The sequence below is a fragment of the Rhamphochromis sp. 'chilingali' genome (assembly GCF_963969265.1).
Source record: "Rhamphochromis sp. 'chilingali' genome assembly, chromosome: 2".
In the NCBI taxonomy this organism is placed as follows: domain Eukaryota; kingdom Metazoa; phylum Chordata; class Actinopteri; order Cichliformes; family Cichlidae; genus Rhamphochromis; species Rhamphochromis sp. 'chilingali'.
This window is the reverse complement of record NC_137930.1, coordinates 42,857,343-42,880,311: the sequence shown is the minus strand read 5'-3', so window position 1 is coordinate 42,880,311 and position 22,969 is coordinate 42,857,343. Positions and strand designations below refer to the sequence as shown.

At 42.6% G+C, this 22,969-nt stretch overlaps 1 protein-coding gene across 2 annotated transcripts in view; it reads left to right on the top strand.

Annotated features, from left to right (window-relative positions):
* Positions 1-22,969, top strand: part of LOC308393164 (synaptic vesicle glycoprotein 2B-like) — a 50,585-nt gene that overhangs the window by 17,759 nt on the left and 9,857 nt on the right. For both annotated transcript variants that reach the window (XM_080876698.1, XM_080876697.1), the window contains 5 exons: positions 4,566-4,679; positions 6,930-7,018; positions 11,352-11,427; positions 11,779-11,867; positions 21,578-21,711. In XM_080876698.1, the coding sequence (XP_080732824.1) occupies positions 4,566-4,679; positions 6,930-7,018; positions 11,352-11,427; positions 11,779-11,867; positions 21,578-21,711 (502 nt within the window). The remainder of the gene's footprint in view (positions 1-4,565; positions 4,680-6,929; positions 7,019-11,351; positions 11,428-11,778; positions 11,868-21,577; positions 21,712-22,969) is intronic.

Here is a 22,969-nt window from a genome sequence, read left to right as displayed (position 1 = left end):
CCAGCGAGAGATGCGGGACTGCTGCGTGATCTGCCTCACAGAAACCTGGCTATCGGACAAAGTACCGGACTCCGCAATACAACTGCCGGGGTTCTCCGTGCACCGCGCGGACAGGTCACAGGATCTTACTGGGAAAAGCAGAGGCGGTGGTGTGTGTTTCATGATCAACAACAGCTGGTGTGATTATGCGAACGTGCACCCGGTCAAATCCTTCTGCTCACCGGACCTGGAGTACCTGATTATTAAGTGCCGGCCATTCTGGCTACCGAGGGAATTTACAGCAGTGATTATTACGGCCGTTTACATTCCCCCACAAGCCGACACTGACCGTGCACTCAGGGAACTGTACAGCGCGATCAGCAGCGAGGAAACCGCACACCCAGAGGCAGCGTTTATCACAGCCGGAGACTTTAATAAGGGAAACCTGAAGAAAGTCTCACCAAAACTCCATCAACACATCCTTTTCAACACACGTGGAAACCGGCAACTCGACCACTGTTACACCTCTTTCCGGGATGCGTACAAAGCCCTCCCCCGCGCCCCATTCGGCCAATCAGATCACTGCTCCATCCTGCTCCTGCCCGCCTACAGGCAGAAGCTGAAACAGGAAGCTCCAACCCGGAGGGCGGTGCACTGTTGGACGGACCAATCGGAGTCTGCGCTGCGGGACTGTTTTGATCACGCGGACTGGGAAATGTTTCACGTGGCCGCCAGAGACATTGATGAATACACAGACTCAGTCTGTGGATTTATCAGGAAATGCGTGGAAGATGTCGTCCCATCCAGAACAGTCAAATCCTTCCCAAATCAAAAACCCTGGATTAACGGAGATGTTCGCGCGGCACTGGCGGCACGGAGCACCGCCTTTGCCTCCGCGAACACATCGGACTACAAACACGCACATTACCAACTCCGGAAGACGATCAAAGCAGCCAAACGTGAGTACAGGGACAGGGTGGAGCAACAGTTTGACAACCCTCGGAGTATGTGGCAGGGACTAAACACGATCACAGACTTTAGAGGGAAAACCAGCACACCGCAGACCACGGCCTCTCTGTGTGAGGATCTAAACGTATTCTACGCTAGATTCGACACAGCGAACACCATGAGACCGGACAGTGTGCGCACCGCGGATGACGTCAGTGCGCACACTGTGTCTGAGGAGGATGTGCGGAAGTGCTTCAGGAAGGTGAACGCACGCAAAGCTACTGGTCTGGACGGGATTCCCGGCCGCGTCCTCAGGTCATGCGCGGCTCAGCTGGCTGGAGTGTTCACGCACATCTTCAACCTTTCCCTCTCTCTGCCTGTAGTCCCAGCCTGCTTCAAAATGGCCACCATCGTCCCTGTACCCAAATCCTCCACCATCTCCTCATTGAACGACTGGCGACCTGTAGCCCTGACCCCCATCGTAAGCAAATGCTTCGAGAAGCTGGTCAGGGACTTCATCTGCTCTGCACTACCCGACTCACTGGACCCTCTACAGTTTGCATACCGCCACAACAGGTCCACTGATGATGCCATAGCCCTGACACTACACACTGCCCTGTCACACCTGGAGAAGAGAGACACGTATGTGAGAATGCTGTTTGTAGATTACAGCTCAGCATTCAATACCATCGTTCTCTCGAAGCTGGACAGGAAACTGCAGGATCTAGGACTGAGCAGCTCCCTCTGCAGCTGGATCCTTAGCTTCCTGTCTGACAGACGCCAGGTGGTCAGACTGGGCAGCATCACCTCATCCCCCATCACACTGAACACTGGTGCTCCACAGGGGTGTGTACTGAGCCCTCTCCTGTACTCACTCTACACCTACGACTGCACAGCCACTAACAGCTCCAACATCATTGTGAAGTTTGCGGACGACACTACAGTGGTGGGTCTTATCACCAACGGTGATGAGACGGCTTACAGGGAGGAGGTCAGCGCCCTGACCCACTGGTGTCAAGACAACCATCTCACCCTCAACGTCGCAAAGACAAAGGAGTTGATAGTGGACTTCCGGAGGTGCAGAGAAGTACACACCCCTATCACCATTAACGGCGCTGCTGTGGAGAGAGTGAGCAGCTTCCGGTTCCTTGGTGTACATCTGGCTGAGGATCTTACGTGGTCAGTACACACAAACAAAACAGTGAAGAAGGCGCAGCAGCGCCTCTTCTTTCTCAGGAGACTGAAAAGATTCGGCATGAGCCCCCGCATCCTCAGGACCTTCTATCACTGTGCCATTGAGAGCATCCTCACTGGATGCATCACCACCTGGTATGGCAACAGCACCGCCTACAACTGCAAAGCTCTCCAGAGAGTAGTGCGGTGCTCTGAACGGATAATTGGAGGTGAGCTTCCCTCCCTCCAAGACATCTACAGGAAGCGCTGCCTGAGGAAAGCGGGGAGGATTATCAAGGACTCCAGTCACCCCAGCCATAAACTGTTCAGACTGCTTCCATCATGAAGGAGGTTCTGCAGCATCCGGTCCTGTACCAGCAGACTGAGAGACAGCTTCTTCCACCAGGCCATCAGACTGCTGAACACGTCATAGACACCTCAGCTTCACTACTGGAACTTCAACATTATGCACTCCACACTGTATATAAATGCCACTTGTTTTGCACATATTCAACTCTGTATATTTTATATATTTTATTATTATTATTATTATTATTATTATTATTTTTTTTACTATTTAAATTGTAAAAATGTGTATACACACACACACACACACACACACACACACACACACACACACACACACACACACACACACACGTAGGAAAATATTTAGTATACACATCCAGAAATGCATACACTATTATATATTGTACATATATTTATTAGTTTCAGGTTGGCCATTCTTGTATTTTGCTCGTTTGTGTTGTTGTGTTTGCACATCTCTGTTGCTTGTGGGGCTCGCACACAAGAATTTCACTCGCATGTGCTGTGCCAGTGTGCCTGCACATGTGATGTGACAATAAAAAGTGATTTGATTTGATTTGCCACTGTCACCAGAGTGTCCAGCTTCATGCCAACCACAGAGCCCGCCTTCCTGATTAGTTTTTTCAGTCTGGATGAGTCCTTCTTTACTGTGCTGCTCCTCCAGCACACCACAGCATAGAATAGTACTCCTGCAACCACCAACCGGTAAAACATCCTCAGGAGCTTCCTGCAGATGTTGAAAGACCTCAGTCTCCTGAGGACGTACAGGTGCTGCATGTTGCATGACCAATGCAGTTTGTTGTCCACCCACAATCCAAGGTACTTGTACTTGTTGACCACCTCCACCTCCTCTCCCTCTATCTGAACTGGCAGTGAACCTGGTCTGGACCTCCTGATGTCCACAACCAGTTCCTTGGTCTTTGAGGTGTTGAGTTGCAGGTGGTTTGTGCGACTCCGTGTAACAAAGTTCCTCACCAGCCTCCTGTACTCCTCTTCCTAATCACCCCAGATACACCCCATGATGGCTGTGTTGTCTGCAAACTTCTGAAGGCATGATTCAGAGTTGTAGCAGAAGTCAGAGGTGTACAGGGTGAAGAGAAGAGGGGACAGCACAGTTCCCTGTGGTGCCGCAGGTTAGAGCCCAGATAAATGCCACACTCAGTTCCAGTAGCACTCATCTCTACATCAACTGTTCAGAGGAGACTGTGTTAATCAGGATTTTATGGTCAAATAGCTGCTAAGAAACCACTACTAAGGAAAAGCAACAAGCAGCATAGATCTGTTTGGGCCAAGAAACACAAGGAATGGACATTAGACCAGTGGAAATCTGTGCTTTGGTCTGATGAGTCCAAATTTAAGATCTTTGGTTCCATCCACCGTGTCTTTGTGTGATGCAGAAAAGGTCTCTACATGCATGATTCCCACCATGAAGCATGGAAGAAGAGGTGTGATGGTGCTTTGCTAGTGACACTGTTGGGGATTTATTGAAAATTGAAGACACACTGAGCCAGCATGGCTATCACACATCCTGTGCAACATGCCATCCCATCCTGTTTGTGTTTAGTTGGTCCATCATTTATTTTTCAACAGGACAGTGACCCCAAACACACCTCCAGACTGAGTAAGGGCTATTTGACCAAGAAGGAGAGAGATGGAGTGCTGCGCCAGATGGCCTGGCCTCCACAGTCACCTGACCTAAAACCAATCAAGACGGAGATGGACCGCAGAGTGAAGACAAAAGCGTCAGTGCTCAGCATCTCTGGGAACTCCTTCAAGACTGTTGGAAAATCATTTCAAGTGATGACCTCATGAAGCTCATCGAGAGAATGCCAAGAGTGTGCAAAGCAGTAATCAAAGCAAAGGGTGGCTGTTTTGAGGAATCTGAAATATAAAAAATGTTTTGAGTTATTTCACGCTTTTTTATTTAATAAATAATTCCACGTGTTCATTTGTAGTTTTACAGTGTATATAGTCATGAAAATAAAGAAAAAGCATTAAATGAGGAGAGAGAAACCAAGTCTGTTCTGCTATAAATTTATGTATAAAGTAAAGTAAATACACCTAATTCTGTTATGTTAAGAAAAAGCTACTTCGCAGTGTTTTTCAAAAAGTTTCCCGTTTTTTATTTTATTTTATAGGTGGTGCACATCAAGACACCGAAAACAACTGAAGACGGTTTTTTCGAGGTTCAGAGTGCAACAAGAACACCTGTACAACGATGGGCTGTACGCTCACTGACACTCTGTAAACTGGTATGTAGGAACACAGACTGGAGCACCATCTCTAGCTCAGAATCTGGCTTGGACTTATTTTGTATTATTGTAGGTTTTTTACCTTACAATATAAGGTGCCTATTGTGATTTGGCGCTATATAAATAAAATTGAATTTACTGAGGGGTCAGAGAAGGGTGAATGTGGGTTTGTCCTAGTTAAATGTTATGTTCCCCTAGATAGTTCAAGGGATGTCAAGAAATAACAATAAAACTCTCCAGGTTGAAAGTGTCAAAGGACATGACACAAATGAATTTATTATTGTTATTTTTATTACTTTAATTATTTATTTGTTAATAACTTAACTAAAAGAGACAGAAGCTACTATCACCACCAACAAGGAAGAACACAAAACACGTAGTTTGGTCAAAACAATTATAAATGATCAAAACACACTCTTCTCCGCTGACTAGGAGGAAAGTTACAAGCAAACAGCACACACTATAAAGAGGATGACACTCTGGCACCAGAGCTCGAATTTGCTTGACACAAACCTCCAGTGTTAATTTTGACAGAAAATTTTGACTAAAATTTTTATTAAACATAATTTACACATCTTAAGTCTTTTAGTTTAGTTATACTTTTAGTAGACTAAATCTAAAGTTGATTTAATAGACTAAAATATAAAGTGTAAAAGTTTGTCATGTTTTTACTGGTGAGAGTTGATCCACATGGTTTAAAAAGAGTCTTTTTTCACACCTGTAGTGTTTACTCCATTCAAATGGGACTCTGCTGTATTCTCCCATTTGGTGAAGTTTGTTTGTGCAGGTGTTCAGTTCAGTTCATTTTTATTTCAAACATTTCAAACATGTGCCTTCACAATCATTACAAAATATCATTCCATTATTTGTTTGAAAAGGAGTAGGCAGAAGTATTTACTTATTTGTCCCTACCCCCTCAAGTTTTACCTCTCATTCATTTAATTTTTTTTAAGTCTTAAATTAAACAAACAACATATGAAACAAAAGTAAAGCAAAACAAAACAAAACATACATAAATCAAAAACAAGAAATTAGCACCACAGTATAGTTTCTTTCATGTGAAAAATACAGAATGTGTATATTTGCAGATACACAAGTTATGGAAAAACAAACAAACCAAAACAAAAAAACAAACAAACAAAAAAACACAGTAAATACAGTGTGGACCAAAATAACCACACCGAGATCCTTTGGATAGGCTGGTCTCGGTACGGTTAAAAAAAAACCCCTCCAGAGCAGTTTGTTTAATGTCTGAGCATGTGCTGACCCCGATCCGAGCCAACTATCATGTGTGTTGCAGGTTTGAGCTAAAAAAACATCCTGCTGTATGCTTTGTATTCTCAATGCGGGAACTATAGTTGTGTCTCTACGGGCTAGCAGCTAGCCATGAAATAACTATAAATTCTCTGTGTTCAGCAGTACAAAACACTGCACTTTCTTCCTGTACTTACTTTTGTTTCTCTTTCCCCAAACACATCAGGCCAATGAGTTTACTGAACATTAGTGTGTGGTTTGTAATTATGGATTTTGGCTTATTTGGAGTTCAATTGGATTTTTTGTTGTGTGAAAACGAAACAAACCAAGACAAAAGCTACAAGTTTACAAACTCATTAACTGATTCAGACCAGAGTAAATGAGCTACAGGTGTGTGTGGCCGAGGAGTGGGTTCAGGGTGTACATGAGGCTGTGGTTGGCTTGTTTGCGTGCAGATCCTGCACCACCAAAACCTGGTTGGGCCCTGGGCATTGTTGGAGGAAGAGTGGGTAAAGGTTAGGTGTCGGAAATGCATTCCTGCCCGTGCACTGTTGGCTCTGGGTCCATTGTGTAACTGGCGCCACCAACATTAACAGGACGATTACATTAGAGCCTCTTATTACGTGCTTTGTTTGGGTTTCCAGCAATCAGAATCAGAGAAATTGTATTAATCCCAGATGGAATTTTTTTTTAAAAGATTTCGGGTCATACTCGAACTCAGGCTGTCCACTCTCAGCCATGCAAGATACATGCTCATCCGACTGCGTTTGATCATCAAAATTTTCTTTTTTGAAAAAGTGGAAATGGGTTAACAAAAATGTGGAAAAGCAAGTGGTGCTGAAAACAAGCTCCACATTCCTTGTCTTCAGTCGCCACTTATAAAGCAATTAGGTCATGTGAGGGAAAACTTCCTTGCTTTGGAAACAAAGCAGTCAGTGGTAATAAATAAAAACTGCATGGTTCTAGGCTCATTCTGTGTTTGTATATGTAAACCAGGTGTTGAGGAACGTGGCATCTCTCCTTTCTGCAGAGCTGAGATTTGCTACACTCTTCATGGCTGTCATCTGGTTCTGCATGGCTTTCAGGTAAGTTCCCAATTTCAATTCAACTTTTGATTCAATTTTATTTATATGCTGCCAAATCACAACAACAGTTGCCTCAAAGCACTTTATATTGTACGGTAAAGACCTAAAAATAAAAGGGAGAAAACTCCAACTATCACACAACCCCCTTTGAGCAAGCACTTGACAACAGTGGGGAGGGAAAATTCCCTTCAACAGGAAGAAACCTTAGTCAGAACCAGGCGGGCAGCCATCTGCCACAACTGGTTGGGCTGAGGGGAGGAAGACAGGATAAAAGGCACACTGTGGATGACAGCTAGAGATGAATAATAATTTATGCATAATGAAAGCAGTGGTGTATAGATGCATAGTAAGTGGAAAAAGGTGAATGAAGAAGAAACTCATGAAAAACATGTTTTCTAATGGTTAAATTCTTATTTCCAATCCAATCCAACTTTATTTATAGAGCACTTTAAAAACAACATGGCTGACCAAAGTGCTTTCCAGTAAAAGAAAAACAGATAAAAGTTAAAAACCATACATTAAACAGACAAAGAAAGTTAAATAACAATAAAATAAATACATAAATTAAAAAAGGGATAAAATAAATCAGTAAATATTAAAACAGGAGTAAAATAGACAATAAAATATACAATAAATAAAACTAACAAAGTAAAAAAAGACTAAGAGCAACCAAAAGCTGACTAAAACTGACTACAAGCTGACTGTGGTTCTTCTCCTTAAAAACCTTAGAAAAAAGGTGTGTTTTTAAAAGTGATTTGAAGATTTCAAGTGTTGGGGCCAGCCAAATATGGAGGGACAACTTATTCCTTAATTTCGGGCCACAACAGCGAACCCATGTGGAAAAGAAATAGAAAAAAACTTATAAAAGACTTGCATCAGATTTGGCCTACTTCATATAGTGAATCATATAAGGCTTATATGATTTACTCATGAAAGTGGCCACTTTCTCATTACTTTCATATATTGTTTTAGGAAGTATCCAAAACATACAAGTTTCATTCATATAATTTTTGAAGGGATCTTATATCTGTTTTCACTCTTGTATGCTTTTCATACAAGTTTCACACAAGACAGATACAAACTTTATAAGATTTATATATATCTTTTCCATATGGGAAAGCTCAGTCCCCCTGGTGTTTCAGTCTCGACATGGGGACAGCAAGGAGTGGCTGGTCAGTTGATCTGAGAGACATTTGTGGAGTGTATAGGTGTAGAAGGTCTGACAGGTAAGTAGGAGCCAGGCCATTCAAAACTTTAAAAGCAAACAATAAAAATTTTAAATGAATTTTAAAATGGACAGGAAACCAGTGTAAAGAGGCAAGAACAGGGCTAATGTGCTCGTGTTTGTGTGTACCTGTCAGCAGGCGAGCAGCAGCATTCTGGACCATTTGCAAGTGGGATAGTGAAGCCTGATCAATACCAATATAAAGTGTATTACAATAATCAAGTGGTGAGTGGTCACAAATGCATGTAAAACTCTAAGTCACAAAAAGAGATAATAGGTTTGACTTTAGAGAGCTGCCTCAGCTGAAAAAAGCCATTTCTCACCACTCTACCTATCTGTTTGTCCATTTTAAGAGCTGTGTCAATTTTTACTCCAAGGTTGCTGACAATTGGTTTGACACAGGATGTAAGAGGACCCAAGTCAGGTGGTGGGACACCAGGGCCACTCGGCCCAAATATAATGACCTGTCTTCTTTTCATTAAAATTAAAAAAAAATTCAGAGCCAACCATGCTCTGAGGCATTCTAAAATAGGCCTGAGGGAGTGAGGGTCATTATGTTTCTGTCATGGCTACCGGACAGACTTACAAGCAGACAGAGTTTTTTGAAGACAGTCAAAAGAAATCAGTTTATTAACAACGGGGAACACCTGAGTGCTATATATATGTACAGTGAATTGGGAGGGGGGTCCAGGGCTCCAGGGAGAGGGGGTAATCCTCACACTCACTCCTCATCAACCACACTGGCTCCCAAATCTTCACTCACACCACCACACACAGGAAGGGTCCGTAATCTGGTCCAGGAGGGGGATATTCAGGAGATTCAACGTTCCAACGGCGAACTGCTCTGTGCCACTGCCTTAAATAGTAGCTGGGGAAATCAGCCAGATCAGCAGCAAGTGGTGACAATCACGCAGGTGTGTGGGCCAAGCGCGAGAGCCTGTAACGAGCTCTGCCCAGGCAGAGAGGAGCGAGGGAGAGGCAGAGAGGAAGAGAAAAACAAAAACAAAACCTGTAGCCAGTGTGAGCCAGCCAGAGAGACACGGGGACCATGACAGTTTCAGGGGTAGATAAATCTGACAGTCATCTGCATAACAATAAAATGACACTTTATGTTTGTTTGTTTTTAATAATATGGCCAAAAGGAAGTAAATAAATGCTAAAAAGAAGGGGCCCGAGGATGGATCCTTGAGGTACACCACATGGGAGGGGGGCAGAGGATGAATAAAATTTACCAAGTGAGACTGAGAAACTTCTGTCAAACAGATATGACCTGAACCACTCCAAGGCTGTGCCTCTAATTCCAACATGATGTTCTACGCGAGAAATTAAAATGTTGTGATCTACAGCATCAAAAGCTGCTGTGAGATTCAAAAGCACAAATAACACGGAATTCCCAGAGTCAGCAGTTAGTAAAATATCATTAAAAACTCTTAAAAGTGCAGACTCTGTGGTGTGAAGTGCTTTAAAACCTGATTGAAATACTGCAATTTTTTTTTTTGACTGTTTAAAAAAGTCTGCAGCTGTGAAGACACTACGTTTCCAAAATTTTAGGAACAAAGGGAAGCTTTGAAATAGTTCTGAAATTATACAACAAAGAGGCATCCAGGCCACGGCGTTTCAGCAGAAGCTGGACCACTGCCTGTTTAAAAGTTACAGGTACATCACCTAAAGTCAGGCTGCTGTTCATAAGCCTTTGAATATAAGGTCCAATAGTCTCCCAAACTTCTTTTAAAAAAGCGATGGCGAAGGACATCACTGGGAGAGCCAGACTTGATTTGGGTAACAATTTGCCCCAGATAAGACAGAGACACGTGGTCAAAATGGCTAAAACTGCCAAAGGTGTGATAATAAGTTATTTGTAAAGAAATTCATTAAGTTGTTACTAATTAAGGTTAATCTCCTAAGATCCGAACTCTTCCAATGGCATGCATCTTTTAATTCTCTTTGATATTTGGGCTGATTGGGACCTGATGAATGTAAAAACAAAGAATTGCCAGATTTTTACCTGATTTTTGTTTCTGGCAAAAATGAGATCCACATATGAGGATATTCGTTTAAAATTTCAATAGAACAGTGGCAGCATGATGTCCTTGTAAGTGGATATCAGGCCCTTGTAGAGCAAAATATAGTATTTTGGTCTAAACAACAAAAATGTGATGTCCACATATGTGGACGCCAGGTCCAAGGAAGTTAAAGGAATGGTTCGCTCAACAGACCTTTGACATTTTGTCACCATGGCTACAATGCTGAAGAAAAATCTGGTGTTGTTTTTTCTTCAATAGTAAGATTAGTAAGATTTATGCTATTGACAATTACTGAGAATAGTAAGATTTTCCAGGTTTAGGGCTGTTTTAAAGAGCAGCGATCCATTTTTCCAGACTAAATGAAGATCTGATAAATAAGTGATACACCATTTCATCTCCAGCTTATGGTTATCTGCTTTAAGGTGCACATCTTAGAGTTACACCAGGGAGTCAAGTACTTCTTACTAGAGACTTTCTTTTTCAGAGGAGCAGCAGGATTCAGAGTCACAGTAAAGATGTAATACTATTGTGGGAGTCGAGTTCAGGTAGCTTACCTGCACGGTTTCTTAATATAGTTATAATTTGGGAAATCTTTAAATAGTTGTCTACCAAGAGCTTGATGAGCAGGCATAGAAAGGACAGCCTCCAGGAGAAACTCCACCCACAGGTGGGTCAGCGAAGCAGAGAATTCGTTCTAAATATTTGCTCCCTGGTTTTTAGATCACTGAGGAAATAATTACCCTAACATGAATTGTATACGGTATTACCTCACAACAGATATGGGAATGAAATATGGCAACATTGCAGTTCACATGTCAGAATCCAAAATGGTAAATGGCCTGTATTTATATAGCGCTTTACTAGTCCCTAAGGACCCCAAAGCGCTTTACATATCCAGTCATCCACCCATTCACACACACATTCATACACTGGTGATGGCAAGCTACATTGTAGCCACAGCCACCCCAGGGGGGCACTGACAGAGGCAGACTGACTGAATAGAGTCTAGAGTCTAAAGTGATATGATGACGAGTCACTTTTATTCTTAACCTTTTGTTAATTCAGCGTCTCATGTTTTTTACAGCTTTTATGGCTTGTCTGTGTGGTTCCCTGACATGATCAAACACCTTCAGCATGAAGAGTATGTGTCTAAGGTCCAGGTAATGTCATCTACTCATAAAAGAGTCTTAATACAGTATCATTTCAAATCTGGTTGATGTATTATCTTGTGTATGTGTTTTATGTATTAATTTGTACCATATATGCTACATCAGGCGGTTTTTGTTTTTTTTTAGCTATGTGTATTTTTTGCAAAATATATTTTAACATTTATTTCAGCTTTTTGGGGGTAAAAACAACAACAACAAAAATTCACCCTGATGACACAGAAGGCAAACCACTTACAAAAACTCATATATCGAATATAATAAACTTGGCTTTAAAGGGTTAAAAATGAATCAAACAAGATTTGAGCACAGAAAACAGATTTTCATTGTTTTGTTTCTCTCTAGGTTATCCATAAAAAACGAGTGGAGAACATGATTTTTGACTTTCCTTTGGAGAACCAGATCCATGAAGAAGTAGAATACATCCGTGACAAGTAAGCTTTAATGCTGCTTAAATTCACTGCTGGCTTGAGGTTTATCTACTTAAATATGCTGTAATTTAATATTCATTCGCTGGTGTTTCCCCTCTCATCTGAGAAGCTTCTTCAGTTCTAAGAGCAACTGGTGGAGAGTCCCAGATTTTAAGGCCTATGGGAGTGTCTCCAACAGGGACATGGACCCCCTATTGACCCTCTACCTAATCAAGATGTGAAAACGGGTGTGGGTCACAATCAGCCAAGGTTTTGGGTGAACCCATTGTGAAACCTGGCCCCACCTTATCATGGGATGTACTGAGGTCAAATGGCCCAGGATGTGAGTGGGCGTTATTCCGTCTGGGAAGGGATCTCAAAACTGGATTATAGATGGCAGACAGTTGGTGTCGTAAACCCCCGCCTGTTTAAAGATGGTTGTTCACAGTGGACATAGATGGCTTCTTTCACTCCTCTTTCACTGTCTTCTCTGTCCAAAATGTGAACATTGACATCCTCAAAAGAGTGACCTTTGTCGTTTAGATGCAGATGGACAGCCGAGACTTGTCCCGTCGAGGTGGCTCTTCTAAGATGATCTCCTGTCTGAACTAAGGAAAGAATGGTTTCTTTTGTCCTGTCCGGTCTAAGAGAAAGAGCTTCATTAAAATAGGGATTTGTGTTGGTGTGTGGGACTGTAGCTGATAAGTTTATATTGTTAAATGGTAAATATGAGACAATGCATTTTAGATCATTTTATGGAGAAATGCAAAGTGATGTAATGAGTAGTGCAACAACTTACTTTCTCCTGGGAGTAAATTGTTAAGTGATCGATAAGGAAATCAGAATCACTAAATTCTAAATAATTCACATGCCCAGTCATAGAGACTGTGTGCATGACGGTTCATGTGGACACTGCCTGTGTCATCTGTGCTTAAAGTGATCGAGCCAGTAACCTAACAATCAGAGGCTTGGTGAAGTTATCCTCACTTCCTTCTGGACAGATACTGAAGCCCGAGCTTCCCCTGATTCATCCATCGGAGTGCAAGTGTGTGAATTTTAGATAAAAGTACTTAGGTATAGGTAAAAGCAAACTCTAGAGACAAGGGAATCTACCAGTAGCCCTTAAATCCAGTGATGTGAAAAAGCACCCAGGCAGTCTCACAATGATGTGTATGAGGTTAGTGCAATCTGGTAGAGGGGAGAACACATCAGCAAAGGGCTGCTGCAATTCAGAAACATCTGTTCTCCAGGCCATCACAAAGGAGCATAGCAAGACTGATAGAATTTGTTTGTCTGCCTGTAAATCAATCAATCTATCATTCGCCAGGATTGTTAGACAGTCTTCACCAGTCTCCATGATTGGGATAATAAATTTGCCTTGCTCCTGCCCTGTCAGTTGGCATCACCTCATAATCTTCATCATTCATTTGCCATGTGACTTTGAAGGGCCCTTGCCACTTCGCAAATAATTTAGTGGTGGAGTAATGGAGTAACATAAGCACTTTATCTTGTGGTATCCAGCAAATAGCTTTTCACAGGGAAATGGAATTGGAGGCCTGGAGTACCTTCTGCACTGCAAGCAACAGAAGATCCAATCACCAATACAATCAATGGTCCTAGTAGTGTTCATCATCACTAATGAACTTATGAATTGTGGGTTTTAGAGTCTTATTCAGCTGCTTCAACAGGCCATCTGTCTAGGGGTGATATCCACTGGTCAGAATCGACATAATACAGGGAGTGCAGAATTATTAGACAAGTTGTATTTTTGAGGGATAATTTTATTATTGAACAACAACCATGTTCTCAATGAACCCAAAAAACTCATTAATATCAAAGCTGAATGTTTTTGGAAGTAGTTTTTAGTTTGTTTTTAGTTTTAGCTATTTTAGGGGGATATCTGTGTGTGCAGGTGACTATTACTGTGCATAATTATTAGGCAACTTAGCAAAAAACAAATATATACCCATTTCAATTATTTATTTTTACCAGTAAAACCAATATAACATCTCCACATTCACAAATATACATTTCTGACATTCAAAAACAAAACAAAAACAAATCAGCGACCAATATAGCCACCTTTCTTTGCAAGGACACTCAAAAGCCTGCCATCCATGGATTCTGTCAGTGTTTTGATCTGTTCACCATCAACATTGCGTGCAGCAGCAACCACAGCCTCCCAGACACTGTTCAGAGAGGTGTACTGTTTTCCCTCCTTGTAAATCTCACATTTGATGATGGACCACAGGTTCTCAATGGGGTTCAGATCAGGTGAACAAGGAGGCCATGTCATTAGTTTTTCTTCTTTTATACCCTTTCTTGTCAGCCACGCTGTGGAGTACTTGGACGCGTGTGATGGAGCATTGTCCTGCATGAAAATCATGTTTTTCTTGAAGGATGCAGACTTCTTCCTGTACCACTGCTTGAAGAAGGTGTCTTCCAGAAACTGGCAGTAGGACTGGGAGTTGAGCTTGACTCCATCCTCAACCCGAAAAGGCCCCACAAGCTCATCTTTGATGATACCAGCCCAAATCAGTACTCCACCTCCACCTTGCTGGCGTCTGAGTCGGACTGGAGCTCTCTGCCCTTTACCAATCCAGCCACGGGCCCATCCATCTGGCCCATCAAGACTCACTCTCATTTCATCAGTCCATAAAACCTTAGAAAAATCAGTCTCGAGATATTTCTTGGCCCAGTCTTGACGTTTCAGCTTGTGTGTCTTGTTCAGTGGTGGTCGTCTTTCAGCCTTTCTTACCTTGGCCATGTCTCTGAGTATTGCACACCTTGTGCTTTTGGGCACTCCAGTGATGTTGCAGCTCTGAAATAAGACTGGTGCTCAAGACTGGTGCTCCACAGGGGTGTGTACTGAGCCCTCTCCTGTACTCACTCTACACCTACGACTGCACAGCCACTAACAGCTCCAACATCATTGTGAAGTTTGCGGACGACACTACAGTGGTGGGTCTTATCACCAACGGTGATGAGACGGCTTACAGGGAGGAGGTCAGCGCCCTGACCCACTGGTGTCAAGACAACCATCTCACCCTCAACGTCGCAAAGACAAAGGAGTTGATAGTGGACTTCCGGAGGTGCAGAGAAGTACACACCCCCATCACCATCAACGGCGCTGCTGTGGAGAGAGTGAGCAGCTTCCGGTTCCTTGGTGTACATCTGGCTGAGGATCTTACGTGGTCAGTACACACAAACAAAACAGTGAAGAAGGCGCAGCAGCGCCTCTTCTTTCTCAGGAGACTGAAAAGATTCGGCATGAGCCCCCGCATCCTCAGGACCTTCTATCGCTGTGCCATTGAGAGCATCCTCACTGGATGCATCACCACCTGGTATGGCAACAGCACCGCCTACAACTGCAAAGCTCTCCAGCGAGTAGTGCGGTGCTCTGAACGGATAATTGGAGGTGAGCTTCCCTCCCTCCAAGACATCTACAGGAAGCGCTGCCTGAGGAAAGCGGGGAGGATCATCAAGGACTCCAGTCACCCCAGCCATAAACTGTTCAGACTGCTTCCATCAGGAAGGAGGTTCTGCAGCATCCGGTCCCGTACCAGCAGACTGAGAGACAGCTTTTTCCATCAGGCCATCAGACTGCTGAACACGTCATAGACATCTCAGCTTCACTACTGGAACTTCAACATTATGCACTCCACACTGTATATAAATGCCACTTGTTTTGCACATATTCAACTCTGTATATTTTATATATTTTATTATTATTATTATTATTATTATTATTATTATTATTATTTTTTACTATTTAATTTGTAAAAATGTGTATACACACACACACACACACACACACACACACACACACACACACACACACACACACACACACACACACACACACGTAGGAAAATATTTAGTATACACATCCAGAAATGCATACACTATTATATATTGTACATATATTTATTAGTTTCAGGTTGGCCATTCTTGTATTTTGCTCGTTTGTGTTGTTGTGTTTGCACATCTCTGTTGCTTGTGGGGCTCGCACACAAGAATTTCACTCGCATGTGCTGTGCCAGTGTGCCTGCACATGTGATGTGACAATAAAAGTGATTTGATTTGATTTGATATGGCCAAACTGGTGGCAAGTGGCATCTTGGCAGCTGCACGCTTGACTTTTCTCACTTCATGGGCAGTTATTTGGCGCCTTGGTTTTTCCACACGCTTCTTGCGACCCTGTTGACTATTTTGAATGAAACGCTTGATTGTTCGATGATCACGCTTCAGAAGCTTTGCAATTTTGAGACTGCTGCGTCCCTCTGCAAGATATCTCACTATTTTTGACTTTTCTGAGCCTGTCAAGTCCTTCTTTTGACCCATTTTGCCAAAGGAAAGGACGTTGCCTAATAATTATGCACACCTGATATAGGGTGTTGATGTCATTAGACCACACCCCTTCTCATTACAGAGATGCACATCACCTAATATGCTTAATTGGTAGTAGGCTTTCGAGCCTATACAGCTTGGAGTAAGACAACATGCATGAAGAGGATGATGTGGACAAAATACTCATTTGCCTAATAATTCTGCACTCCCTGTACACAGGAATTCATAAAGCTCTCTCAGTGTGTGGAACATGAATGATGTGCTCTGGTCTGTCAGAATCTCTTTCAGGATTCCTATGAGAGGAAATAACCTGAAAGTAGGGATGGGTATTGATAAGATTTTCACGATTCCGATTCCATTTTCGATTCTGTTTAACGATTCGATTCTTTATCGATTCTTTTTAAAAAAGGAGAACACACAGGTCGAATAGCTTAGAACTTTGTTTTATATCTTCTCTTTGAACAAGATATAAATTTAGGAGTAACATGGCCTTACAAACCCAACAGTGAGATCTTAAGAGATCCAGCCTATGGCTCTTCTTTTTTTTTTTTTCTTTTTTTTTTTTTTTTGTGTGTCCCGTTTGGATCTTTAGCCATCAGAATTGTTGTCTTAAGGCCAAGAAAGATGCCGAGCGGATTTATTTTACCAAGTGGATCATCATGGCCTTGCCACATTGGTCCATTTGATTGACCTTTATTATAATTATGTATTTATTTTATTTTCAGTTGCTACAAACGGGACAGACATGACTGGGGGATAGGACAGGGAGAAAGAATGAAAGAAAGAGAGGGAGAGAAAGAAAACCAAAGGGGAGAAGAGACGGTGAGAAGGGGGGGAAGAAAGAAAAAAAACCAAACAAAACACCTGGATCACCTGTATGGAGAAAAAAAAACAGAAGAGAAAGCAAACAACAAAGAGCAACATAATAAATATAACACCATCACAATAAACTAGCTAGCAGTAGATATCAGTAGATACTAAATAATAAACGATATTGTGCAGCACGCAAGATAGACAGCGCACAATGTGCTTTGAGGCAGCAGCCAAGAAAGCTGTAGTCCGCGTCTGTGAATACCCGTGTGTACACCTGTGTGCATACCTGTGTGGATCAGCATGCTTGTATTCCAAAGGTTTCTCCATGTAACGATCTGCTAGGGAGTGAGGGGAGCCACAGCCCCGTCCTCCAGGGTATGAAGCAGGTATGGAGGAGATCCAGGCCCCAGATATCCAGAGGCCCCAGAGTACAAGGACCCGAGGTGGACCACCAAAAAGGGGGGGGGGGACCGTGCCACCCTCCTGGGAAGAGCTGAGTAGAGCCCCAAACGAGAGGTCACCCCGCAGCTACGGAGCAGAGGCCAGAGGGGGTTGCAGTGGCGTGCCCACGGGCTCTGCCGGCAGCCAGCTATGCCAGAGAGGACCGAGCTTCAGGCCCAGAGGCCTGAGGGCACCCCACCCCCCGGAAGGGGCCCAGCTGGGTCACAGGCGCCAGGCCCCGCCAATCGGCCACCAGGAGTGAGCCGGTACATACATGAGCGCCCAGCCCCAGTCGACAAGAACCACCAACGCACCAACGTCTGAGGGCATCAGCCACCTGAAGGGAGTGTGGTGAGGGGAGATAGGCCTCCGTACTTTAGAGGGCCTGAGATGTACCCAGAGAGGTTGAGTCTAAGACCCAACCTGACATATAGACACAGACGAACAGGCACACGCGGACACAAACATGCATTCCTACCCCCATATACACAACCAAATACTCGGCACTCACCCAACGTGTAGACAGACACAAATAGACACTGCACAGATAGTCGCACTCCCCAAACATACTCTATATCCCAGGTCCAGGTACCGCCCTCAGAGGGGCAAGCCGCACCTAGACCCAGGAGATGTAACCCATCTCTCTGGGGTGGAGGCAAGCGGACCACCTCCTTATCTGCAGTAGCAGGGAGGCCCCGCATCCCAGACCCCAGTCTGACGGCCAGCACCTCCTCCCAGCCCCCCAGCCTATGGCTCTTCAATGGGGTGTCACAGGGTCCCCAGGAAAAAAAATTGCAAATGTAAAATAATAAAATAAACATTCTTCTGTAGCAATAACAACGTATAACATAAATTATTCTGTAGCAATTACACAAGAATATCCAGTAATGTCCCTGCCTACAATTAAACACATTCACTTACCGAAAATCGGGGGCATCTGCTGTGGCAAATGGGTGCAAGCCTTTTACCACAAACTTAGTCACTGCTCAGTGACATTCGTCTATCCTGGCCTGAAAGGAGACGCTACCGGTAGACCCCAGCCAGTCTATTTACAAAATCAGCAGCTACGCAAGGCAGGAACTATTTGCGGCCTTGATTCTGTTTTGGCCCTCTATTTAATTTTCACCGGCACTATGGGACAACTGTGAAAATTATTATGTGCATGCTTAAAATCCACACACAATAACTCCACCATAGCTCAGGTTCTGAACCAGGCTCTGGTGGATTAGTGACTGTGTACAGCCTGAATCCACTCATGCCTGGCATATACTACTACTGCCCGTCACCCCTCCCAGGGTATGGGCCGCCAAAGGTAGATCTCCAGAGATTTCTTCAGATTTGGTGTATACCCCATATACCTCATTGCATTCTTACTGGATGGTGTATGTTCATCCTGAGCCTTGGAGAGCTGGTGGCCCAGACCACCTGACCAACCTCTTTGAGTGTACACTCATTCTGGAAATGCCTGGGAGGGGTGGCAGGTGTTTGTTCTGCAGGTTGGGTACGGGTACATGGTAGCTAGCATGATGGCCACATCCTCACCTATTCTGATGTCTGCAGTGGAAGCATATAAATGAATATCTGTCACCATCAGCTCCAGCAGCCATTGTTCTCATTCAGACTCCCCCAGCTCCAGTCACCTTGGCAGCATCCTTCAGTAGGGTGAAAAACGCACAGTCCTGTCTGCTTTGAAAATGGTAAATGTACTGGTATTTATATAGCCCTTTTCTACTCTAAGTGAACAACCAAAGCACCTTTTACTACTATGACCTTGGAGACCGGTGGAGAGGTTGCCATTCCCAACCGGGACAGCAGGCTCTGCAGCAGCTTGGTCTACTTGTCCAACAAAGCCTGCAGCGACTCTAGGTGCTTAAACCCATGCTTGCTCTGGGTGCCACACAGCCATTTCAGCTAACATTTGCACCAGTGATGCTACTGGCTGCACCATTTATTACTCAGATGTCATCTAGTGGATACCTTAAGCACCAGTGTGGCAATAGGTCGCCCCATGATCGGAAGGTCGGCGGTTCGAATCCACTTAACGGCTACCCTGAGGTACCCCTGAGCAAGGTACCGTCCCTACACACTGCTCCCCGGGCGCCTGCTTAGTGGGCTGCCCACTGCTTCACTGAGTGAATGGGTCAAATGCAGAGAAAAACAAGTAATTTCCCCATGGGGATCAATAAAGTATCCATTATTATTATTATTATTATTAATAGCTAGTTCTGCTAGTAAGGATGAGGGTCAGCTTGTGATTCGTTTAGATATTTATTTGACACACTTTCAAATCAATTCAATAACATTCAGTTCAATTTTATTTTTTTTAAACACCAAATCACAACAACAGTTGCCTCAAAGTGCTTTATTATTGTAAGGTAAAGACCCTACAATAATTTAGATAGATAAGTATTAATATCCTCCTGCACAGCGATAAATATAAGAATATGATTTAGTCTTGAATTTTTTCTGGCTTGTTACTGGTATGCTTTCTTGGCATAAGCCTAAAGAACCACAGAACCCTTGCTGTACCGTGTGATTCCTGGCTCAGTTTGTCATAAAATAGTTCCTACAGGTGAAAACTAAAAAGGGTGAGTTGGTATTTGACTGAATAAAAATAGCTTGGAATGGACAGGGATTGAGATGTAATGTATTTTGGTTAAATTAAGGGCAATTTGTGATTTGGGCTGTACCTCTGACTCTGAAGGACAAGTTATTAAAAAGGACATCCACAGGCATCGGCTGTTTTTATCTGTCTTCAGAGTTGAGCTAAAGCTTCAAATACAGCTGTTGCCAAAACATATCGCTGCAATTTGTTCGTATTACCAAATATATATTAAAAAACAAACAACAACAACAGCAAACCAATATTCACCTATACTTAATACTCTAACTCTGGGTATTTTAACATAGGGGTTAGAGCTAGAGCTCTACACTTGTGCAGGTACCATTCACAGCTGAACCTTAGCATTCTCAAATAAGGGAATGCATCTTCAAGTTTTAAGTACAGATATAATGTATATTTTGTTATATATTTTACAAACTTCTATGCTCTTTTAGAATAAAATGCACAGAATCAGGTTTAACTTTCAGTTTGACATGAACCACATGATTATAACAGGGCTTCTTTTTCCATACATTGTATTGCCATGAAGATTGTTCCACCATTTTCACTCCAACATGCTTTTGCATGCTTCAACTTGTGTCAGTTTTGGATTTATGCCCACTGTCCATTCTGATTCTGTGCTGATAGCAATAGAAGTGAGAGTCCATGTTTTCCATTTCTCAATCTGTATTCTCACCTGTACTTGTGTTCTTGTAGATTATTGAACATCCTTTATATAGCATCCTTTAAAACTTATATATAGCCAAGTTCTAATTAAATCATTATCTTCTACTGATTCAAATATGAGAAATCTGCCAACAGCTAAGCTTGAGGAACGACTGGTCATGACCTACCTGAAACAGGAACAGATGAAATGCAAACTAGAATAAATTTTGCTGTGATGCTCATGGATTTGGGTTAGGGTTAGGCAGGAAAATTCAACGTTAGTATGGTGCATTATGTATTTACAGTGCTGCTTGAAACCATACCTACACCCTATGTGAATATTGTCTTCTTCAAAAATTGACTTTATGGTCATCATTTCATCCCTTTAAAAACTCTTTTCCAGCAGTTTCTAAATTGTTGTCACCTACAAACAACACACTTAAAAAACTAGGCACATAAAATGTATGCTTACTTCTTACTTCCTGAAACTTCAGAAACACTACCCTGTATGCAGGGACCCTCTGGAGACAAAACTCTGCTTTAGTTATTCCACTTAGTTATTTAGTTATTCAGCTTAAACAGAAACTGATAAAATGAGTCCCTTAAATAGTTTCTTCTCCCTCGTTTAAGTACCTGTTAAGGAAACATACCTGTAGTGGAGTTTTTGATTGTAGATAATTTTGTTTCGGTGCAGTCAGGTACTGACGTGTTGATATGTAACATTTACCAAGAAAGCTGTGGTTCTATTTTGAAATTGCCCTTCTGTCCCTAAGGATTTATATTCCTGAGGTAAATTTGAACTCAAGAACACAAGTCAGTGCTTTGATTTGAGAAAGGCTCTTTGTCCATCCCATTCTCATAGGTTCATCAATATAGAGATGAAGTCAGTGAAATTTAAAGACTCTCTGTTTGAAGACTGTCACTTTGAGAACATCAGGTCCTCTGAAACAGTGTTTGAGAACTGCACCATCCACTCCACTGTCTTCTACAACACAGGTAAGTTTGAATGGGACAATTTGTTGGAATTGGTTGCAGCTTTGGTATAGAAACGAATGTGAATGTGAGTGAAAATGGTTTCTACCCCTCAGGTATGAAAGGCTGATAGGGCATTATCGTCACTCTGCTGGGCGGGCAGGTGGATAGCACCGTCATCCAAGTTCGTCAATGCAATAACTAGAGAACTTTACATTTTTATAAAGGGTGTCTTTATTGAACGCTATACCTACATTTTCTTTCTTTTAATATAATGTTAATCTTTTGGGAGGGCTGTAGCACAGGAAGAACAGCAGGTCACCTACTAATGGGAAGATTGGTGGTTCAATCCCTGTCTGCTTCAGTCTCCATGCCAAATATCCTTGGGTGAGAAACCTACCTTAAGTTACTCTCTGATGCATCTATCAGAGTATGAATGTTAGATAGAAAGCACTTGCATAGAAAAAAAAAATGCTTGTGTGGTTGAATGAGGCAAATGTGTAAAGCACTTTGAGTGCTCAGAGGGAGTAGAAAAGTGCTATATAAGAGCCAGTCAATTTATAATTTCAATATTTGTTTTTTGGATGACAGAAATCCCAGCGATTTTGAAAATATTAAACCAGGATTTACTCTACTGCTTTCCAATTGTCTGCCTCCAGTGATTTTCATTTAGAAATGTGGTTCCACATTTTTCATTAGTTTGAGAACAGTCACAGGCTTCAGCTAAACATTTTAATTTTTTATCACCAAAAATTAATATAATAATTACAATAATTAAAACTGTGAGGTTCTATGTCCCTGTCATTCAAGCCGCAGTTCATAACTACAGTGTTTGCCCCCTTCCTGATTTTCTATTTTTTGTGTATGTTTGTCACACAGGTCATCAAACAAATGTAAATATTAGACAAAGATAATACTAGTAAACACAGAATATAGTTTCTAAATCTCTAAATCTCTGAGTCAGAAAAAGGTTACAAAGCCAGTCCTGAAGCTGTGGGACTCCGGCAAACCAGAGTGAGCACTGTTGTAAAACATGGAACAGTGGTGAACATTGCCAGAAGTGACCGGGCACAGAAATTTACCCCATGAACGCAGTGACAACTTATCCAAGATGTCACAAAAGACCCCAGAACAACATGCAAAGAATGAATATATGTAGCTCTGTGTTCCAACATTCAGAAGAAGGAACTGCTGTCATGGCTAGAAAATGATGGGTTACATCACATATTCTATGGCAAGAGGGAGCCAGGACAATGGGGGGAGATATCATCACCACCCCCAC